The sequence below is a fragment of the Anoplolepis gracilipes genome, chromosome 4 (assembly GCF_047496725.1).
Source record: "Anoplolepis gracilipes chromosome 4, ASM4749672v1, whole genome shotgun sequence".
Taxonomy (NCBI): Eukaryota; Metazoa; Arthropoda; class Insecta; order Hymenoptera; family Formicidae; genus Anoplolepis; species Anoplolepis gracilipes.
In genome coordinates this window covers 9,161,716-9,181,164 of record NC_132973.1, presented here as the reverse complement: position 1 = coordinate 9,181,164, position 19,449 = coordinate 9,161,716, and the positions used below count along the sequence as shown (strand labels likewise).

The window sequence follows — 19,449 nt, the reverse complement described above, 5'->3', positions numbered from 1 at the left end:
TTTACATTGTTTGTAATTATGTTAAACATGTACTCGTTTCGCGTGAAACGATCATATCTCCTAAAAATACAGACAGTTCTATTTCGATTTACACAGCAATTCCCTAGGGATTAGCATGTAATTTTTCTGCATATTTGTAGATTAACTGCAAATTTAAATACAATAGTATAATACTGTGCTTAAACGTGAAGCAAAATTTTTCACATGTCATATTTAATAATTTAAAAAATTGTTAGCAATTTTATCATTACACTTTTTTTACGCAATTTTATTTTTTATTATTCTTACATTTCGTGACATAAATTATTGATAATTAATGTTATTTTAAAATATTTGGCGTAGAAAGTTGGATTACTCTCGTTGATTCTCGATGATATAACTGGAGTAGAACGAGGTTCATAGTACTATCAGTCTTTTCGCAGCTGTCGTCATGTCATATAAGTCGTATCATTTACAGTAAACAAAACGGCGAATCGTTATCGACGCTGTTTGCAGGCCTCTAAATTTTGAGCCACTCCAAATTGTTTGTCTGTGCGGTTCAATGTCAACGCTTTACGTAACGTTAAGCTGGTGCGTATCGGTATACGTCTTCTTTTTTTTTTTCGTCGATAAACAGTGTCATTATTTATCTATTTATTAAGTGCATATCGCGATAAGAATAATTCTAATAAAGCTAATTGTAAGAGTTATAAAGTTATTGCAACGTAACGTCGTCGAAAGAAAACTTACCCACGAGATTAGATAATCACATTAATATTTTCTTTTTAGTTGGAAAAAACGTAACGTGATATTTTGCAACGTAATGCGATATCATTTTACAGGGAAAATAATATTCGCTATATATTTAATTGCGTTAATTATTCTGCTGTAACTCTTTCACACACTTATGGTTATCAGCGTGTGAAGATGTCATTGTATTTCGTTTGTTTTGCAAAAAATTCCTGTCAAATGTGTCTGCGTGATATCAAATTTTATTTACATAATTCCGCCAGACGAAACGAAATTAATAATCGATAAGATGAGCGATTTATGATTCATCATATCTGGAAATTTCCCCTGTATTTCGAAAATATTTTTGCACGGAATTTCCATATTGAACATTTATATAGCGGCGTATTTCGTACACAAAACTCGAAAGCTGACGGAAGTGTTTATGCGAAAAGTTAACAGAAAATACTCGGTGCATCTGACCCGCGCGATGCTTTCACTTCTTTCATGGCAAGAACGTACCGTTTTATTTGATGTCGAGTAGCGGCTCTCTCTCTCTCTCTTTCTATCTCGCTCTACATATCCGACTTAACTTAAATAACGTAACGGAGATCAAAATAAGCAGTTTATGTGTATGTACATACGTGAATGTATATTTAATATATTTTCTAAAAAAATTAATTTACATGAAAAATTAATTTGATGATCTAATTAGAAAGTTTATATATTAAAAACACTGAATTCTAAACATTGCATACAAATAGATTATTATGCATTGTTGCATATCAATTCTCCTCTCTCCCCTTCTTTAGTAACAGTACAAACTGCCAAGTTAAATATAATTTTCGAATAGACGTTAAAAGTGACGCGCGCGTGTGATCCCGAGCGTCTAAATTAGTACACGCATAGAGTTTAGGAAAGCTTAAACACGGCAGCAACGGGGGTGCGGAATCTTAGACACAGCGAGCGTATATACACGCTCACACGCACACACACATACATATATATATATATGTGTGTGTGTGTGTGTGTGTGTGTGTGTGGGTGTGGGTGTGTGTATGCGCATTACGTGCGTGTATCTCGTTAGCGCGTCCAAGTTTTCCGTACGCTGTCACGCGTTTCGTTGCCGAAGATATGGCAGAACAAGAATTGTGTCAGTCAAGAGACGCGAGCCGCGTCCAATGACACGGCTTAAATATAAACCAAATACATATGCGCGAGGCCGCACGAAACCAATATTCTATTATGCAGTCTATTTTTGTTCGTGCTGTGTAATTATTGAGTCGTCAAATAGTGAACAAGATATGTACATAATACATAGCAACTTTTTTGTTTTCAACGTTAAAAAATATTATTCTCATTCGGAATAATAAATTCTTTCGAAATATCCTTTTTCTCTTTTTGATATTAACGCGTGTGTTATTAAAATTTTAAATATTAGAAAAATACGCAGACAATAATAATTAAATTATTCTGATACATATTTCAGATTGAATCGAAATTATATATTTTCTACATCGTATAATGGCTTTAAACCTCATGAGCACGATAATTAAAAATAGTATGATCACTGGCAATATTTTTCTACGTGCCTTTTCACCTTTTCGCGTGTCTTATCATTGTTTACGATTTATTCAAATCAAACCTATACTTAATCTAAAGGAAGGTCTACAGTGGCGCATGAAAGCAGAAATAATTCAATTGTATGTGAAATAGTTGTTTATATTTATAAACCGTTGTGTATAGCTGTGTGTAGCTTGTTTATAATTTTTTTTAAATTTTTCTATGAAATTTTTTGCATACATGATGATTCTTCATCACTTTGGTGATGTAACTCTTATGAATCATCTAAATACACGTGTTAAAGGTGTTGCAAAAGCGATGGTATCGATGAGTAAGCAGACGACGAAGCGATAAACATGACGGATCTACTTTCTTTTTAGAAAGTTTTAGCGATATTATCGGAAGCAAAATAATTATTTGCAAGCGGCGGATCGTAACGTCAGATGCCATTTAACGTCCTCGCATTAGCATTTAACGATGATTTCTAATAATAAAGTAAAGTAAATGGCAATGTAAAAGTTTAAATACAAAATTGGAATAACATTATTACAAGCATTAATATAATTGCTTATACACAATATACATTTTTTTTTTTCATTTTCTGTATAATAGTACTTTATTGTTGATATGTGGGAAATGTAATTATTTTTTTCAGATGTACCAGAGAACATCATTTCTGGCGACACAAGGAGACGTTAAAAGTGCCCATGTCGCTTTTTCGCGATAATCGCGAGCGACTCATCTCACGTCTTCGTGCAAAGAGTGAAGTTTCTGCCGCGGGCACTTTCGTCCTTCTCCAGGGTGGCGTGGACGTTCCCTTCAACGACACCGACATAAACTGGCCCTTCAGACAGGTGCGTATTCCCTTGCTGTTATACCTTTAGCATTTGCCAGATCGATGAAAAGATTTTCGAGTCGGATAATTTTAAAATAAAGCATGCGCAAGATATTTTAGACGATTCAGTGCGAGATAAAAAGACTTTTTTTATTAAAAAAAATAAACGGTAAAAATTTTGAATGTGAATTTTAAATATGAATTTTGACAAAAATTCGTGTTTACAACATTCCTTTCTATTAAATATCGTCCGCAAAAGAGTAATTTATTTATTTGTAGGCTTTTACATCATGATTGTCGGACAAAGTATTTGTGCGAATGGCAATCGGAGGAGTAAAAGAGCGTTTTTTCTTTTCCTGATCTTTACAAGTACCGTGTAAGAAACAAAATGTTCGATCGTGTGACCGATGGAAGAAGGGAATTCCAAAGATTCAACCGCAATTACGTGGTCTGACTTTTACGACTATTTCTGTCGCATGTCCCTATCCAAGTAACGACCGTAAAGACAATTGAGTTCGCCACAAAGTGTTCAATAGCCGTAGCCGTGAATGTGAGAAAATTCATTAGATTTATTTCAACGAGAGAGATTAAGTCCGCGAGCAAATACAATTGTGAATTCAATTCGCCTAACTTAAATTATTTATTGTCGTATGCTTGTACGTGAAATGTAAGTCAGTCATCGATATAAGAATAGGCATGACCATACAGGATTGCAAAAATGTATGCCATTTTGAGCTGATAACACATTAAATTGTGCGCGATAATAGGTTAAATAATTATGTTGACCAAATCTTTTTCATATTTTTTATCATTTACAGACACAAGCTTATCATGTATTGTAAAATAACCGTGAAGATGATAACATAAAAGAACTTGTACATTAAAAGAAAATAACGTTTTGTCGTCATTAAATTGGATTAATTAATTAAATTAATTTGTTTATTACATTTATAATAAAAATGTAATATAGTAGAATTTTTCTCAGAAAGTACTCTCGTGTACACACAGTCTGACTGATATCAGATAATTTTATCCAGTCAGAAATGTGTGGAGGCCAAATATTATTATCTGTCTTATCATGCGATAAGTATTGCAGAATTTTCGCAAAATAAGACTGTGTATGCTTTAAAACGCACATTACTCCGTTTTTTAATACGATATTTTATTAGCTTTTTTTAATTTACTTCTGTGTGTTATCTATATGTAACAAACCATAATATTTTGCCTTTTGCTCCGTAGTTTTATTTTATGACATTAATTTTTTATATCAATAATGTGTGTCTTATATCGATGATAAATAGAGACAAGAATGACGGGAGAAAAATTTCTATTTGAAAGTTTATAAACATCCGTTTTACATGAATTTTAGTCACTCCACTAAACTATTTTGGTAAATGGAGTTCCGCTACATTTACATCGGCAAAAATACGTTCTCGTTAAAGCGCGAGACGCCGAAAATCGATGGGACGAGTGACGATCCGGTCGAGACACGCTCCTGGCTCGCAGACAGGCGATCTGGCAGATTGCCTTTAAAACTCGCTTTACTAGAACCGAGAAGAGGTACCGTTCGGACAGCACACTCTAGAAAAAACACACGACCGTTCCGTTCGTTCGTCTGTGTTCCAGACACTTGCATGCGCGCTTTGTTTGGGGTTTGACCGCGACTTTCCTCGGATATTTCGAGGAATTTTCAATGGATCGTGAAATAAAATAAGACTTTTTCTTAAACGTCTAGATTTAATTAAAATTTTCTTATACACTCTATATACACATTAAATATTATATTTTCATTTGTGTTTAAATATTTTTTAATATATACACAATATTAATATATTTTTAATATATACGCACATTTCTAATATGTACATTAATATATGTACATTAATATACGCATTTTAATTTTACAAAAGAATATAAGCTTATTAAGTTTACGATAAAATTCTTGACACATGTGTAGATTTATTCTCTCTCGTTTTTTCTCTATTTCTATCTCTATTTCTCTTTCTCTCTCCCTCTTCATGTGATATAGTAAAACTCGAACCGATTATCTGCGACGTTTAGAGAACGATCTTTGTGCAAATACAGGTGGTACAAACAGCTTGCGTTGCTCCAATTTGTTCTTTGTAATTGTCTATTGTGTTACTAGACTATCTAAAAGTAACGTTTCATATTTTTTGTTCCTTAATTTATTCTTTAATTTACATATCCGGTAACACGCAACTCCCGGAATTATATTATTTAATTAGGTTTGCGTTTCCATTCTCGGCCTAGGTTGTATTCAATATTATTATAAATTGATCATGCACATGACGAAATCATTTTGCTTCATGAATCTGGGCAAGCAAGATGGAGGAACGAATATAAACTCAATGAAGAATTCTCATTAAATCAGATATTTTCGCGGGTTAAAATTATAGCAAGAAAATGGAACTGGTAGAAATTAAACAAAACGAATTCTTTCCTGGGAAGAATATTGGATTATGTTTGGTGGCTTTGCTTTCTGTTTAAGTTTCTTCACTGCTTGTACCGTTTTTTTTTATGTACTATAGGCTTTCGTAAGAACATTATCTCGAGATATTCCAGACTAGTTCAAATTTGTACTATGCTTGCGTCATTGTTGATTTTCCCAGGCGACGTTTAGACCGAACGCGTATGAGCCTCTGTGTGTCGAATTAAAGAGAGAAAAATATTTTTATTCTCAGTCTCTCTCTCTTTCACATACACACACACACACACACACACACACACACACGCGCGCGCGCGCGCGCGTCGAGTATTATTTTCAATAGATCAGAAATTTAGTTAATGGTTGAATTTATTGAAAATATTTATATACGTAACTGAAACAAACATGTATATTAAGTAATGGCAAAAGTTTCGCAAAAATTTCCACAGAAATGAATAGGCAGGAAATTTGTTGTAGAATCCGCGGTTGGGGGAACATGCGGTGCTTCTGGGACATCCTGTATACATGCAATCAAGGTGCTGTTCCAGTTTCTAATTTGGCGAATAGCGGACCACTCGTTTCTTTGTTACGTAGCGTGCTCTCGACAGTTAAAATCTACTCATACTAAATTCGACATTCACGAAGCTATTGTTGCGCGATGCTGCGATCAATACAAGACCCTTTTGTCGCCGAATTCTTCCCTAATGCAGTTGTGCATTAATACGTCGTGTTCTCCGTGCGTTCCCGACTTTGTCCGGATTTCGAGTAAAAACTCAAGTAATGATAATAATAATAATAATAATAATAATAATAGTAATAATAATAATAAAACACCGATAGTTTTGAAGTAAATTATTAAATTGGTAAAATAACAAATTGTGAAAAATATTCATTGTGACTATACTATTATAATCTTTAAAAATATTCTATATACACAACACAGATCTTTAAATAAAGTTTATAAAAGTTATTCGCGTTAATGCAAAAAATAATCGCAATGATGTAGATATTATTCCTGCCAGTTTGTAGATGCTTACAAAATACACGCGCCATTGTACGGATGTATATATATATCTATATATATATATATATATATATATATATATACAGTTTCTTTAAGATAATACCTGCTGGTTGCGCCGAGAGCGCGTTGACCTGATGGCCGATCGTTCTCAAGACGTTCTCTCTCGCTCTCTTCGTCTTTCATCTCTGTCTTTCCCAACATCGGACGGAAATGAGAGAATGAGCCCCCAAGAACAGCCATGAGACGAAGGGGGAGAGAAAGAGAGAAGGTGAGAAAGAGGGAGAGAGGAGAGAGAAAGAGAGAGAGGGAGAGTGAGAGAAGGCTCAGCTCTTGAACCCAAACACAACAAGCCGCAACGCGTTACGACTCGCTCGGCTCATTTCTCATAGCTTCACCCTTGGAATTCCGATCTGCCGGATTTTTTGGAACTTATGACGACGACGACGACGACGACGACGACGATGACAACAGCGGCTGCCTCCGCCAATGTTATTAAAGACGCGATATTGTGGCATCACGTATATAATATATATATATATATATATGTATATATATATTTGTATAGCTTCGCAACTGCACCTGCCGCATTTGTTTTCTTTCTTTATTCTCCCATCAACATGCAGCCATACACTCCTGTCATTTTAACTCTGTATCATTCCGTTTATTTAACAGTTTGATAATGCCTCTGGGTAAATTTTTTTTTCTCAAACTCGTACGATTAAAAGAGTTCTTTCTTCTAGATTGGTAAAAAGTAATGATTAAAATATATTTTTTCTATTCTTTTTTATTTACTGTTATTTAGAAATTAATTAAAACCAATGTATAATTTAGCCGACTAGCGAGTTCCGTTCTACTTGAAATAAAACAGAAAAAATTTATTAGAATAAAATGTAAAGTAAAAACGAGAAATATAAATGTTACATCAATGATTTCGTTATATAAATGATTACTATTCAGGCAATAGAGAACCACTTTTTGTTCTTTTTTATTATATATTATATACAGTCCTGTTTTCTATTTCAAATCAAAATAGAAATAGAAACCTTTAACTTGGATAATCTAGGATCATCTTGGTCAGTGAGTCAGACACGAAAAAATACGAGGTGTATACGCGTGTGCATCTTTGAGGTAGTAACAGTTTATAATGTAGGTGTTCGACCTCGACGGTTCGACCTGATAAAAAGGGCCGAACAGTGGAAATGGCACTTCCGTTTTGCCTTTCTTGGGTAAAGGGGAATACCGTGTCCGTGCGCGGACACACTCGCGTGATCTTGTTTCCTGTATAAAGTTTTTCGAAGCCGAGGGAACGTCGAGGTCTACGTAGCCCGGCGTGAGATCGCCGCGGGGACTCTATTGTACCTAACATTTTTGATGCATTAAAAAAATAACAGGAAAAAAAAAAAGGAATTGACTATTGAATGCCGAGAGAAGTTTCATAGAGTCCGTTCCTTTGTTCGTACGGCAAGCCAGCACTTTGCCTCTTCGCTTCGCACACAATTGCGAAACATCGTCTATTAACCGTCGAGAAAAATCCTGGCGACGACCGAGGGATGACCTGGCGTCGACTCGATGACGTGGCCTCGGAATATCATCGTGTCTCTTAAATACGGTTGGCCAGAACGTTACCGAGACAGGATCGATTTCTCACGTAATATATCGCGTGATGACCTATTTGTCTCGAAGGAATAAATACCATACAAGTTCGATTTCGAGAATGGCACTTGGCTCTAAAAACGGAAATGTAATGACATCGTAAATATTGATGTAAACAGCTTTACCGCATACCGAATTGTTTTCCATTTCAATTACATGCGCGCGAATAGAGCGATCGATCTCGTAATAAAGGATATATTTTATGGTGCCTCCTTTGTTCTCTTATCTTTATTTGCATCTTTTGCAATTTCTATCTAACGCAAAAGAGTTTCTATGTAATGGTCGAAAGTATTGCGCGTGTACCACTTTTAGATAATTACTTAGAAAGGTACAACTAGACCATATATATTTTCCGCTGTCATTTTCTTATGCGACATTTGCGATGTCTCGAAAACTCCTTTATTATTCAACAATTGTTGAGCTTTCCGGTAACTATCACCTAACATTATCCTCTTTATCAGGAATCATTTTTCCAATGGTGCTTTGGGGTGGAGGAGCCAGGATATTACGGCGCTCTCGACCTGGACAACGGCGTTTCGATTCTCTTTGTGCCAAGACTGCCGCTTGAATATGCGATTTGGGAAGGCAAGCTGCACACTCTGGATGAATTCAAAGAACGATACGGCGTGGACGAGACTCACTACACCGACGAGATTGCGCGCGTGCTGAAGGAAAAGCGAGCGCACCTCTTGCTCACGCTGGTAAGTCGCGCTTGAGAACAGATAAACGCTCACTTCTCTTGATGAAAGCCTGCCTTCTCTTTAGATATGGGAACGTGCTTAATCTGAGGATATTCTGTCTCAGGATGACTATATACAATTTTGTAATAACTACAATTTTTTCTCTACCTATGTATAGCATAATAAAAAAGATCCATCTCTTACTATTACCAATATATAGGTCTCGATAAATTATAAAATAGAATTAAATTAAACTCTGTCAAAGGGATATATCCTCAGGTTGAGCACCTTCTTCTATATGTATAATATTGTGTGTGTGTCTTGCAATAAGCGATCCGCCGTGGCATGCCTCGTGACGTTTACCTTCGCCTCTTTCGCGACTGTCTGCCTCTACAATGTGTCGAGAAAGTTACATCGGTCGACTGGTTGCGAGTCGCTTGCATTGAGACGACTCGAGAGACGCTCTCCTTCGCCAAACATTCGACGAATGTAAATGTATGCCGTACGTGCGAATTTGCGAACTTTTGCCGTATTGTCATCGATCGGAGCCTCGCGAGCCTGCTTCATTTGCACGATCTGACATTTGTCACGACTCGGCGAATGTTTGTCGAGCGAAAGCATCGTGCGGGATCGCCTTTACTGGATGACTTACCAGTCCTGCTTCTGTACAGAGCTCGCTAAATAAGCGTTGCAAAAATTTCGCGTATATTATCTCATGGAAATACCGTACGTATTCGCGCGCGGTTAAATGTTGCCCTGTTGCTACGCGGATTAAAATTACAGTGGGTTCAGTAGAATCCCAGAATGCATTCCTTAGAGTGGTTTACTTTCGTTTGCCAAATAACCGATGCATGTAGATATGCTACTTTTATTCGGGATATTTTATATTATCTTCCGAGAAAGCCGGAAAGTTAAAAAGAAATAAAAAAGTAAAACGAATTGTTTGCTCGAATTACAATATTACTATTTGTTTTTTATTTTTTATATTATATTTTCTGCGTGTCATTATCTCGATCTGCTGTTGGCGTTCAGTTTTTCAATTTTTATTTTTAGAAAATATAAATAGCAGAAATTTCGCTAAAATAGCACGTTGCTTTATGAAAAAAGTACAATATTGCGTAAAATAATTTCAGTCGCTTGATAATACACGTTAAGCGATAAGACTTGAGAAAATACAATGTAGAATATTTGCTCCATCTGCGACTTTGTATAACCTGGCAGCAAAAGCAACCGATTCGCGGCGATTTACATAGCTCGCTGCTTCGTTCTGGCACACATGTCGCGTTTATAACTCGCGTTGGGAAATAGCTTATGAATTTTTCAACCTGTCGTTATCTAACGAACAACAATTTGTCCCTAGTGTCAATGCATCAATGACAATGTAACTGGGTGACCGGCACTATTTACGAACGATCCGACTCATACTAGTATGTTACGCGGAACGCTTATCTGATAACGTGTACCGTAAATAGAGTTCGTGTACGAAGTTTGAAAGATATGGTCGACTTCCCATATCGATTGCAACCGGTGATGTGTACTCCAGTATTCGATAAATAAATATAGGTACTTGATCAAAATGCAGATATTGAACAATGTTAATAAGAAATTAATCATCATAGTTTAGAAATATTTTTTTTAAATATCGTTATCATATTTAAATACATATTTTTACATCTAATTAAACCTAACCATTATAATGTCTTGCGATATTTTTTATCTTTCATATTTTTTGAAAATATTGCTGTGCGTGTCTTTCAATAGAAATAAAGAAAATGTTTTTACATGGAGATATTCTGCTTGTACAGATATTAGAATAGTAGGACGTTTAGATACTAGAACATTCGGACAATGGAAGTTTAAATAACTGTATTCGAATCAGTTGCATTCAACTAACTCTTGACATGATTCTATCTAGTATACATATGTACGTTTTACAGTCTTAAATTCTTTAAATATACATGTATGTATATACATACATGTATATATTGTCATCTTTTGAAAAATATTTTAAAATAATTTTAGAAATTGGGCATGTATACAAGCTCTCTTTCTCTTTCTTTTACGATAATATTTGCGATACAAGTCTATCAATAATCATATTAGTTATTGTGACCTATATGTCAAATATCTTATATCTTTAGAGCAAATTTTGCGCTTTTCTTTGTTTATGTACCTTTGACACGTAAGCGACATTTACGTCGCTTGCGTCGTCGAAATATTCGGCAAATTTTGCGGAACTAATTTTGTTAATATACCAGTCGCGCGAGACCACGCAATTTAGAGCAATTTGGAGCAATTTAAAGCATTTTGACTCGCGCATTGTACGATTCCACAGACGCTTGCATGATTTACGTGAAACCAGGAAATTCGCGTGTTCGTGTGTGCGCTAGAAACAGAGATGTTTTTTAAGAATCGTACTATGCGATTATTGGCCGACTTGTATTATTCGTTGAGTTGCATGTCGTATATCATATATGGTACACGTCACTGTCTTGTCAGGTAAATTGACATAAAACAGCGGGTGTTTGTATCTAGCTACGTTAGATCGATCGAAAACATAAGCTTGCGACTGTCATTAATACAATAACTATGCAAGAACTTAAATCGCGTGTCATACCGAAAATTGATCGGTGTATCCAGCAATTTAGTATGCTTATAATATGCTTTTATAAATTTTTCGCATCTCTATAAAATAACACGAACGAATTCGAAACTACTTATTACGTTAGACAGATAGCGTCGATGACAATGGAAGGAAAATATCATATATCGCAGCATTTTATTTTGCGATTACACTATCTCTTCGGCGAACTCGAGACGAGTTTTGCTATTTCTATTATTTGCCAGAACCAATTTTCACACAAGTTGCGTTTTAGCGCTTGTACAATATGTTAGTATAAAGACACTCTAGCAGTGCCACTCGCAGGGGCTATAGCCTTGAATCTTCTCTCTATTTTCAGTGTCGTTCAATGAATCGAAACGCCACGAAACACAGCGGGAAAATCAATATTTAATGGCTTCGCAGAAAATGTTATTTTGCTGAAAGGCGCGGAGACGACCGGCATGAATAAGAGATGCGAACAATTGCTCGGAATTTGCCGTATGCAGTTGTTTTGCACTACTTGTAGTTTGAAATGCGTAAGGAAGCGTTCAATCAATGCATCAGATCGAAATTAGCATTACAAAATTCTTTTTAAAATATATTACATTATCTATTTACTATATATACATTTAATCATACCTGAAGTTTTATTTTTTTATAATAGTTGTAAGTTTCTAGAATTTTATATATTTCATGTCACTGAAATTTTACAAGTGTTTTACAAGAATTCTACAAGAAACTATATATCGTAATTTCTCTAAATTGTTCTTACGTCAATTTAGAAATCGATTTGTCGACGTAATTATCGATGTAATTCAAAAACTGGAAATCGCGCGATTCCGTCCGTTTTTAAATATAATCCTTACGCAACTTGTGTGTCTCGCGTATGTAATCGAAATTTATTCTTTTTTATATTTGTGGCAAAGAAATGACTCGGCGTTCAATCTTTAATCTGGTTTATTTTTAAAGATTAGCATAATGCTTATACAATGTATAAGATACGCGAAATCGAATGTTTTCAGTTACGACACGATTCAGATATCTTTCGAATGTTTCCGCTCTAAATTACGTGTGTACCGTTAATAAAAAATAATGCAAAATATAAATTGATTTTCCATATAATGAGATGAGAATCATAATATAATAATTAATTACTATAATTTGGAAAATATTAAATTATATACCATTAATACGAAATTAATATGAGATTACCTCTTGTGTTTTAATCATTAATTATACCGCATAGTATTATTGTTTGCAAACAATGCTTTCCAAGCCGATTACTGTTCGACAATGCGATATTCATGCGTGACAAAGCTAATTTAATGGCTGATAAACACCAATGGAAACAAAATGATTCATACTGGTGAGAATACATTACTACATCTGCATTTGTATCAGTACATATGTACGAGATACTTAATATCGTTGCACGAGGCTATGACAAAACTTTGCTAAACTTTTTTGGAATTCTCAGTTTTTAATGTTTCAATGTTTTATTTATAGAAAAAATCAATTCCACATTTGTCGTAAGTTATACTGAAATTATAGTCGATATTTCTGGCGCACGTGCGATTTCTCTGGGATATTCATGAAAAATTTAATCGTGTTGGCATGTTTTCTTTTTTTTTCTCTTTTTTTTTCTCTTTTTTTTTTCCTCTTTTTTTTTGTTTATCTCTTATTATACAGCCTTGTCACCGTACGCGCGTGTAACTGGGCACATCCGTCGATATCGGTTATAAATTTATGATTGCCAATAGAGTACATCGTATCTCTGCCTGACAAATGAGACAAGTTTGGGAACTGTAGGGTCACACAGGACGTTACATCATGATCCCGGTCAGGCGCAAGATTAATGCCGAGGTTCAAGCTTGGCAGAAATAGGCACGGATATAATCGACGACGGGCGAGTCATATTAACGTAACCTTTCATGCTTTCATGCAACCGTGTGTCGCACACATACGTACGACATCAAAATATCTACCTGTAGAGACACAGAATGATGTATCTAATTATAGAGAAAGGTGATAACGATTTTCTCGAATCTGACCTTTAAAAGACTTATGTAATAAATATCTGACTCATCAGAGAGTATAATGATATTGATATTAATATTGAGTTTGAGAACATTTATAGCCGAAACTATTTCAAGGAAAGATAATTAAATTCCTTGCGCGGAAAACAATTGAAAGATATTTTCATCCTTGCCGCGATATAATTATGAATCATCGAGCGATAACAAGAATTACATATACTTATATATACATTCTAATAATGTGTTTAGTCTATTGCTGGTAAAAAATAATATGCCGCTATATCAGTCTTATACCAGTTCGAACACACACGTCGTCAATATTGATAAACACTTGTCTTTTATAGACAAGCTATATAGCAGTCCACGACTATAATTATGATTACACGTATGCAAACACGCTATTGCTACTGCATATTTTTATGCGACAGGCTGCGCGGTCTTTTGCAATATCCGATACAACAAATGTTGATGTAGCACATTCATTACCGGTATTTGCTAGTCGACACAAACATTTTTATCTCTATTACTCAGCGAAACATGATTAATATATGTTCTCTAATAACGTGTATACGCAAAAAACTGCGCACCAATTTGCGTTATGCGTAAGCTGCGCAATCTACTCGTGTAAAAATAAATACTTTACAACTGTATGCAAGGAATCATTATATACATACACGCACGTACACTGTGTATATACTAAAAAACAAATATAACCAAGTAAAAAAGAAAAGTGATTATTATATAAAACAGGAAATTTTGTAAGTCATTATAAAACGGAAACTAATTTGAAATTTAGATATTAATTATACGCACTCTTGTGACGTGCAATATAACGTGCCAATTAATCTGTTAATTAATGCATGGCGCGTTAAGGATTTATACACTGACATTATCATCTACTGAAATACGTAATACATATTATCACGCATGTATCCTGTGCGGTGGCAGAAATCGATAGCACGGAAACGTTTGTTTCGCTTTCGACCGAATGAAGAATGCTTTCTCGATTCTCACTTGAATCAGGATTATATAAGACTTATTTTTACTTTGATTGTACATTCGTAAAATGTTTAATTGGTTAAATTATGCAACCCCAATTATGATATTACGATTGTAATACGAACGTCGTTTATCTTTGCAGAGCGGCAGAAACAGCGATAGCGGCTTATTAGCACGTGAAGCTACTTTCGACGGTATCAGCGAGTGAGTAATAAAATCACATTAATAAAAATGTAGTATAATTGGCAAAAATGATTTTTTAATTTGGATTTTTTTTTATTGTAGATTCAAAGTGAATAACAGCATTCTATATCCAGAAATATGTGAATGGTGAGTAAGTATATATGTATATTACGTTTATAAACGTGTATACATATATTTTGCGCTGATAATAAATTTTCTAATTTTACATACATGCGAGAGAGAAGAATGAGAAGAATGAGAGAAGAACGATAGATGAGCCTTATAGGCAAATAGATATCAAATAAAATATAATGTAATTAAGATAATAAATTAAAAAGTGCATATTTTTATATGTTAATATTATCGATAAAATGAAATATTTTTAAGTTTAATTTTTCGCTGATTATCGCGTATCAATTGCATAAAAGAATCAGTGTCGCCATCAGCTGGTCGTCTCGTGTAATCATACGCTATATTGATACATTACTGACAACTTTTTATTGGGTTATGATATCAAATATTTTATACAACGTTTTATATATTTTTTTTTATTATTAGTATACACATAATTAAAAGTACAATTACCCTCTTCGCATTCATAATGTTTTAATTTTTCGCGATACAAGTATGAAGCTCTTGAAAGAAATTATTGAATATTGAATTATGCGACGCTTATAATTATATTTCGAAGGTAAAAAAAGAAAAATTTACATACGATATTTTTATTACAATTGCGATTATTATTATAGATGATAATCTTAAACCATATATACTGGAGAAAATCTTTGACAAAAGTATTTGTGCAACCGTATAGTCTGATTTTCAAATTTAAAAAGAGATGGTTCGCGCACGATTATGGTGGAACACCATTGACTCAGACAAATATCCTTGTACAAGAAGGTACACATATACAAGAAGTTCCTTTAATTGTCAGAAAGATTACCAACATCGAGGCTCTTTTTGGTAATAGAAGCAAAGAAGATACATCAGTATCGAATAAAAATAAAAAGTCTGCAGTAATTTATAAAGAAAATATTCCTCGTTCCACCAACACAAGCGTGATGAAAACTCAGCCCTTAAAGCACAGTATTAGTATAGAAACGAATGAAGGTACAGCAATACTTTTCTGTTCTGATCTTGAGCATCTGAGAAATGCAGACGTAGAACAGGTTTTGGGTGCAATAAATTCCAAGGGCACGGATAAAGGAACAGAGGGCAAGGTGGCCGATGAGATAAACTGTCGCATAGCGCTCCAAAGTTTAAAGAAAATGATAGAATTGGAAAATGGATGGTATCGATATCGAAAAGCCTTGTCAAGTGGTCAGTCGTCCGCAGAAATCATTAATAGGAACAATATTGTACGACAACTTGTACATCTGATTGTCAAAAGTCGAGACAGCGAGATGATACTGCAAGGACTGAGAACGCTGAAGAGAGACAGATTTAGTCCTTCGACGAACCTTTATAAGGATCTGATGTGCAACGAAATTATGATTAGAGCCACGGACGGCGAGTTTACCGTGTTACAATTAATCAGAGTGGTGAAAATCTTGGCCTCATTTAGAGATTCCAAATACAGAAACTGCGTCGACACGTTGTGGGCAGGTTTGATGTGTAGAAAGCACGATATTAAATCGGACCTACTGGTGCCATTATTCAGATCGTTAAAATATTTTCAACGAAGTAAAGACATGATACAAATTATCTTGGAGAAGAAACTCTCGGAGCAGTGGTTGAAGTTGTCCGGTACGCAAATGGCTAATATATTGAATTGCTTTCACGGAAAAGAGTGTTTAAAGGGATGCCTGTCAAGTGCTAGTAAGTGGGCAGGTGTAAGCATAACTACTTCCACGGAAAAGGAGCTCGTGAATTTTATTAACGCTTTACGCACGAAGAAATATATCGATGAAAATATCGATCGGGCGTTAGCGAGATGCGTAACAACTAAAGGCACTGAGACGAGAGATCCTAATTTAATCGCTTCCATCATGGATTATTGCAAAGATTTAAAGGTCAGAAATCCGTACGTTCTTGCCGAATGTGGAAAATATTTCATAAGACATGGAACGGAAATTTCGCCTACTTTGTTGCCTTCAATTCTTACGCCGTTTGGATTATTGAATCTACAACCACCGGATCCGACCGAGTTTTGGAAAATGTTTGATCAAGTGATGTCCGCGAGATTCGCAGACTTGAAATTGAATGATGCTTTAGACATTTTTCTCTCTTGCATGTATCTCGAAAGATATCCCGTCAAATATTTAGATAGAATCTTTAGTTCGTATCTTGTAAACAGGCTAGAAATTCAAAAAGACGCGCCTATTGTCTATCGTTTGAAAAGCAAATTAAAACTGTTTGATGCAAGCATATCGTTAGAATGTAAAGATTATCAAGGCGGTCCGATTAATCTAGATAGAAACGCAAAGTCCTTAGATTTGGACATGAGAATCAGGGGTATTATTAATAAAATACACAAACCATTAGCGCATTTAGTAGGCGGCGAACAAAAGTTGAGCAGGAGTGTAGTTTTAAGTAGGTTGCCCCTGATAAACTTCTACATTTTAGATATTTTGATACATCCTCTCTTAAAGTCGACGCCAGTTTTCAACTTGAATTTGCACAAAAAGAGAAACGTCAATACCGCAATTTTGATTCATTTGCCCGAATATTATTGCTGGAACTCGCAGTTTTTAATAGGACCGCAGATAATGAGAAAACGGCAAATTCGAAAATTAGGCTTTCGGGTTGCATGCTTGGATTATGCGAAATTGGCAAAACTCGTGGATTACGACGATAAATTGCTATCTTACCTGTCGCAAAACTTAGACGCTGCTGAAGACGCTTTATAACATTATATTTCATATGGACAAATTTCCGGTTTAATGATTAAAGTAAGAAATAGTAACAAAAAGAATTGTATTAAAAATTGAATAAATGTCTTGTATAAAAAAAATCTGTTTTCATAATATATAATTTTTATATAAATTTTTTTCTTTTTGTTTCATATAGCCGAGTAATCAAATCTCCAAAGGAAATTGAGGTATTGCGGTACGTGTGCAAGATAAGTTCGGAGGCGCACAAGGTCATAATGCGTTTAATGCGTCCCGGGATTCCAGAATACAAGGCAGAAGCTTGGTTCTTGCATCATGTATATGGGACGGGAGGATGTAGGCATGTGTCCTACACATGCATCTGCGGATCCGGACATAATTCCTCTATATTACACTACGGTCATGCTGGCGCACCGAATAATAAAATAATACAGGATGGAGATATGTGGTAAGATTTCCGCTGGAAATAATTTTGTCCTTGTCATGTTCGTAGATTCATGTTACAATTCATGTATTTATTACGTGTTGTTCATGTTATATAATACACTCTCTTTGTATCGCGCAGCCTGTTTGACATGGGCGGCAATTATTGCGGATACGCAGCCGATATTACGTGTAGTTTTCCGGCCAACGGAAAATTTACCGAGGATCAGAAGCTAATTTACAACGCGGTATTGAAGGCGCGCGACGCGGTGATTGCAACCGCGAAGCCAGGAGTCGCTTGGACGGACATGCATCTTTTAGCGAACAGAGTTATGTTGACATCGTTGAAGGAGGGCGGACTGTTGGTGGGTGATGTCGAGGATATGGTGAGAGCAGGTCTGAACGAAGTGTTTCAGCCTCACGGATTGGGCCACCTGTTGGGATTAGATGTGCACGACGTCGGCGGATATCTGTCGGGTCATCCTGAACGTTCGAAACAGGCGGGAGTGAGAAAACTGAGGACCGCTCGTACGTTGCTTGCCGGAATGGTCCTCACAATAGAACCGGGCTGCTACTTCATAGACTGCGTAAGTTAGAAATAATTAATGCAAGTAAATCTATAAAGATATTTTAATATTAATTCTCGGCATTTAAGTAATAAAAATATTTTTTATTCCAGTTGCTGGATGCAGCTCTGGCCAATCCCGATCAGTCAAAATTCCTCGTGCAAGAACAGCTACAAAGCTTTCGTGGTTTTGGTGGTGTCAGGATAGAAGATGATGTCCTCATAACGGAGACTGGAGTGGAAAATATGACGCATGTTCCTCGCACGTAAGCATCCATTCTGTACAAATTATTTTCTATAAATATTGTTCAGAGAGAAAATTAAATTTTACGTATATATTTTCTAGGATCGATGAAATAGAAGAATATATGCAAAGAGAAGGAGTTGATGCAAAGTTGAACGATTCTTAATATTAATCCTTACAATTGACGTCGAAGAGCTAAAGAGCTGCATAAGTGATAATTGTGATAAAATCATATATTTTTCTATAAGGTATAAAGCCATATATATTCTATATTTGTATACTATACCTTTTATACATAAATGTAACATTTATACACATAATAAAAAAACCGTGCAAGTTTCGTAAGGACGTCGTAACTCGTAACGTTATATCGTCATCGTGATACATACATTATTTTATGATACACATTAAATAAATATGCTATCGGTTATCATGTAACAAGGTTTTTCAAACCTACATTCGCGCTAGAAATAGTTTTACATTAGATAACTTAGATTAAAGTGGGTAAAAATTATTCATTCTTTATCGACGATGTTTATTTCATCAGCCTTGACGACTTTTAACTTTTCAAAATTGAAAATAGTTTCAACTTTACAGACGCGCATGTCATTAGCGTCACACAATCCGTGGAAATTAGGACTTAATTTGACGTTTTTG

The 19,449-nt window shown here is 35.2% G+C and overlaps 2 protein-coding genes across 5 annotated transcripts in view; both read left to right on the top strand.

Moving 5' to 3' along the window:
* The window catches only part of Dip-c (dipeptidase C), a 31,851-nt gene extending 12,727 nt beyond the window's left edge, over window positions 1-19,124 (top strand). For 3 of the 4 annotated variants that reach the window (XM_072890763.1, XM_072890762.1, XM_072890761.1), the window contains exons 2-9: window positions 2,927-3,125; window positions 8,691-8,930; window positions 14,689-14,750; window positions 14,832-14,876; window positions 17,739-18,008; window positions 18,126-18,570; window positions 18,663-18,814; window positions 18,895-19,124. In XM_072890763.1, the coding sequence (XP_072746864.1) occupies window positions 2,979-3,125; window positions 8,691-8,930; window positions 14,689-14,750; window positions 14,832-14,876; window positions 17,739-18,008; window positions 18,126-18,570; window positions 18,663-18,814; window positions 18,895-18,958 (1,425 nt within the window). In that variant the 5' untranslated portion in view covers window positions 2,927-2,978 and the 3' untranslated portion in view covers window positions 18,959-19,124. Of the gene's footprint in view, window positions 1-2,217; window positions 2,412-2,926; window positions 3,126-8,690; window positions 8,931-14,688; window positions 14,751-14,831; window positions 14,877-17,738; window positions 18,009-18,125; window positions 18,571-18,662; window positions 18,815-18,894 lie in introns of those variants that run through there. The other variant, XM_072890759.1, reaches the window with a different exon arrangement.
* Window positions 14,883-17,765, top strand: LOC140665061 (uncharacterized). The gene has a single exon (XM_072890757.1). It carries the CDS (start codon window positions 15,479-15,481, stop codon window positions 17,576-17,578), a length of 2,100 nt encoding a protein of 699 aa, XP_072746858.1. The 5' UTR covers window positions 14,883-15,478; the 3' UTR covers window positions 17,579-17,765.
* Window positions 19,125-19,449: the final 325 nt, after the last annotated feature.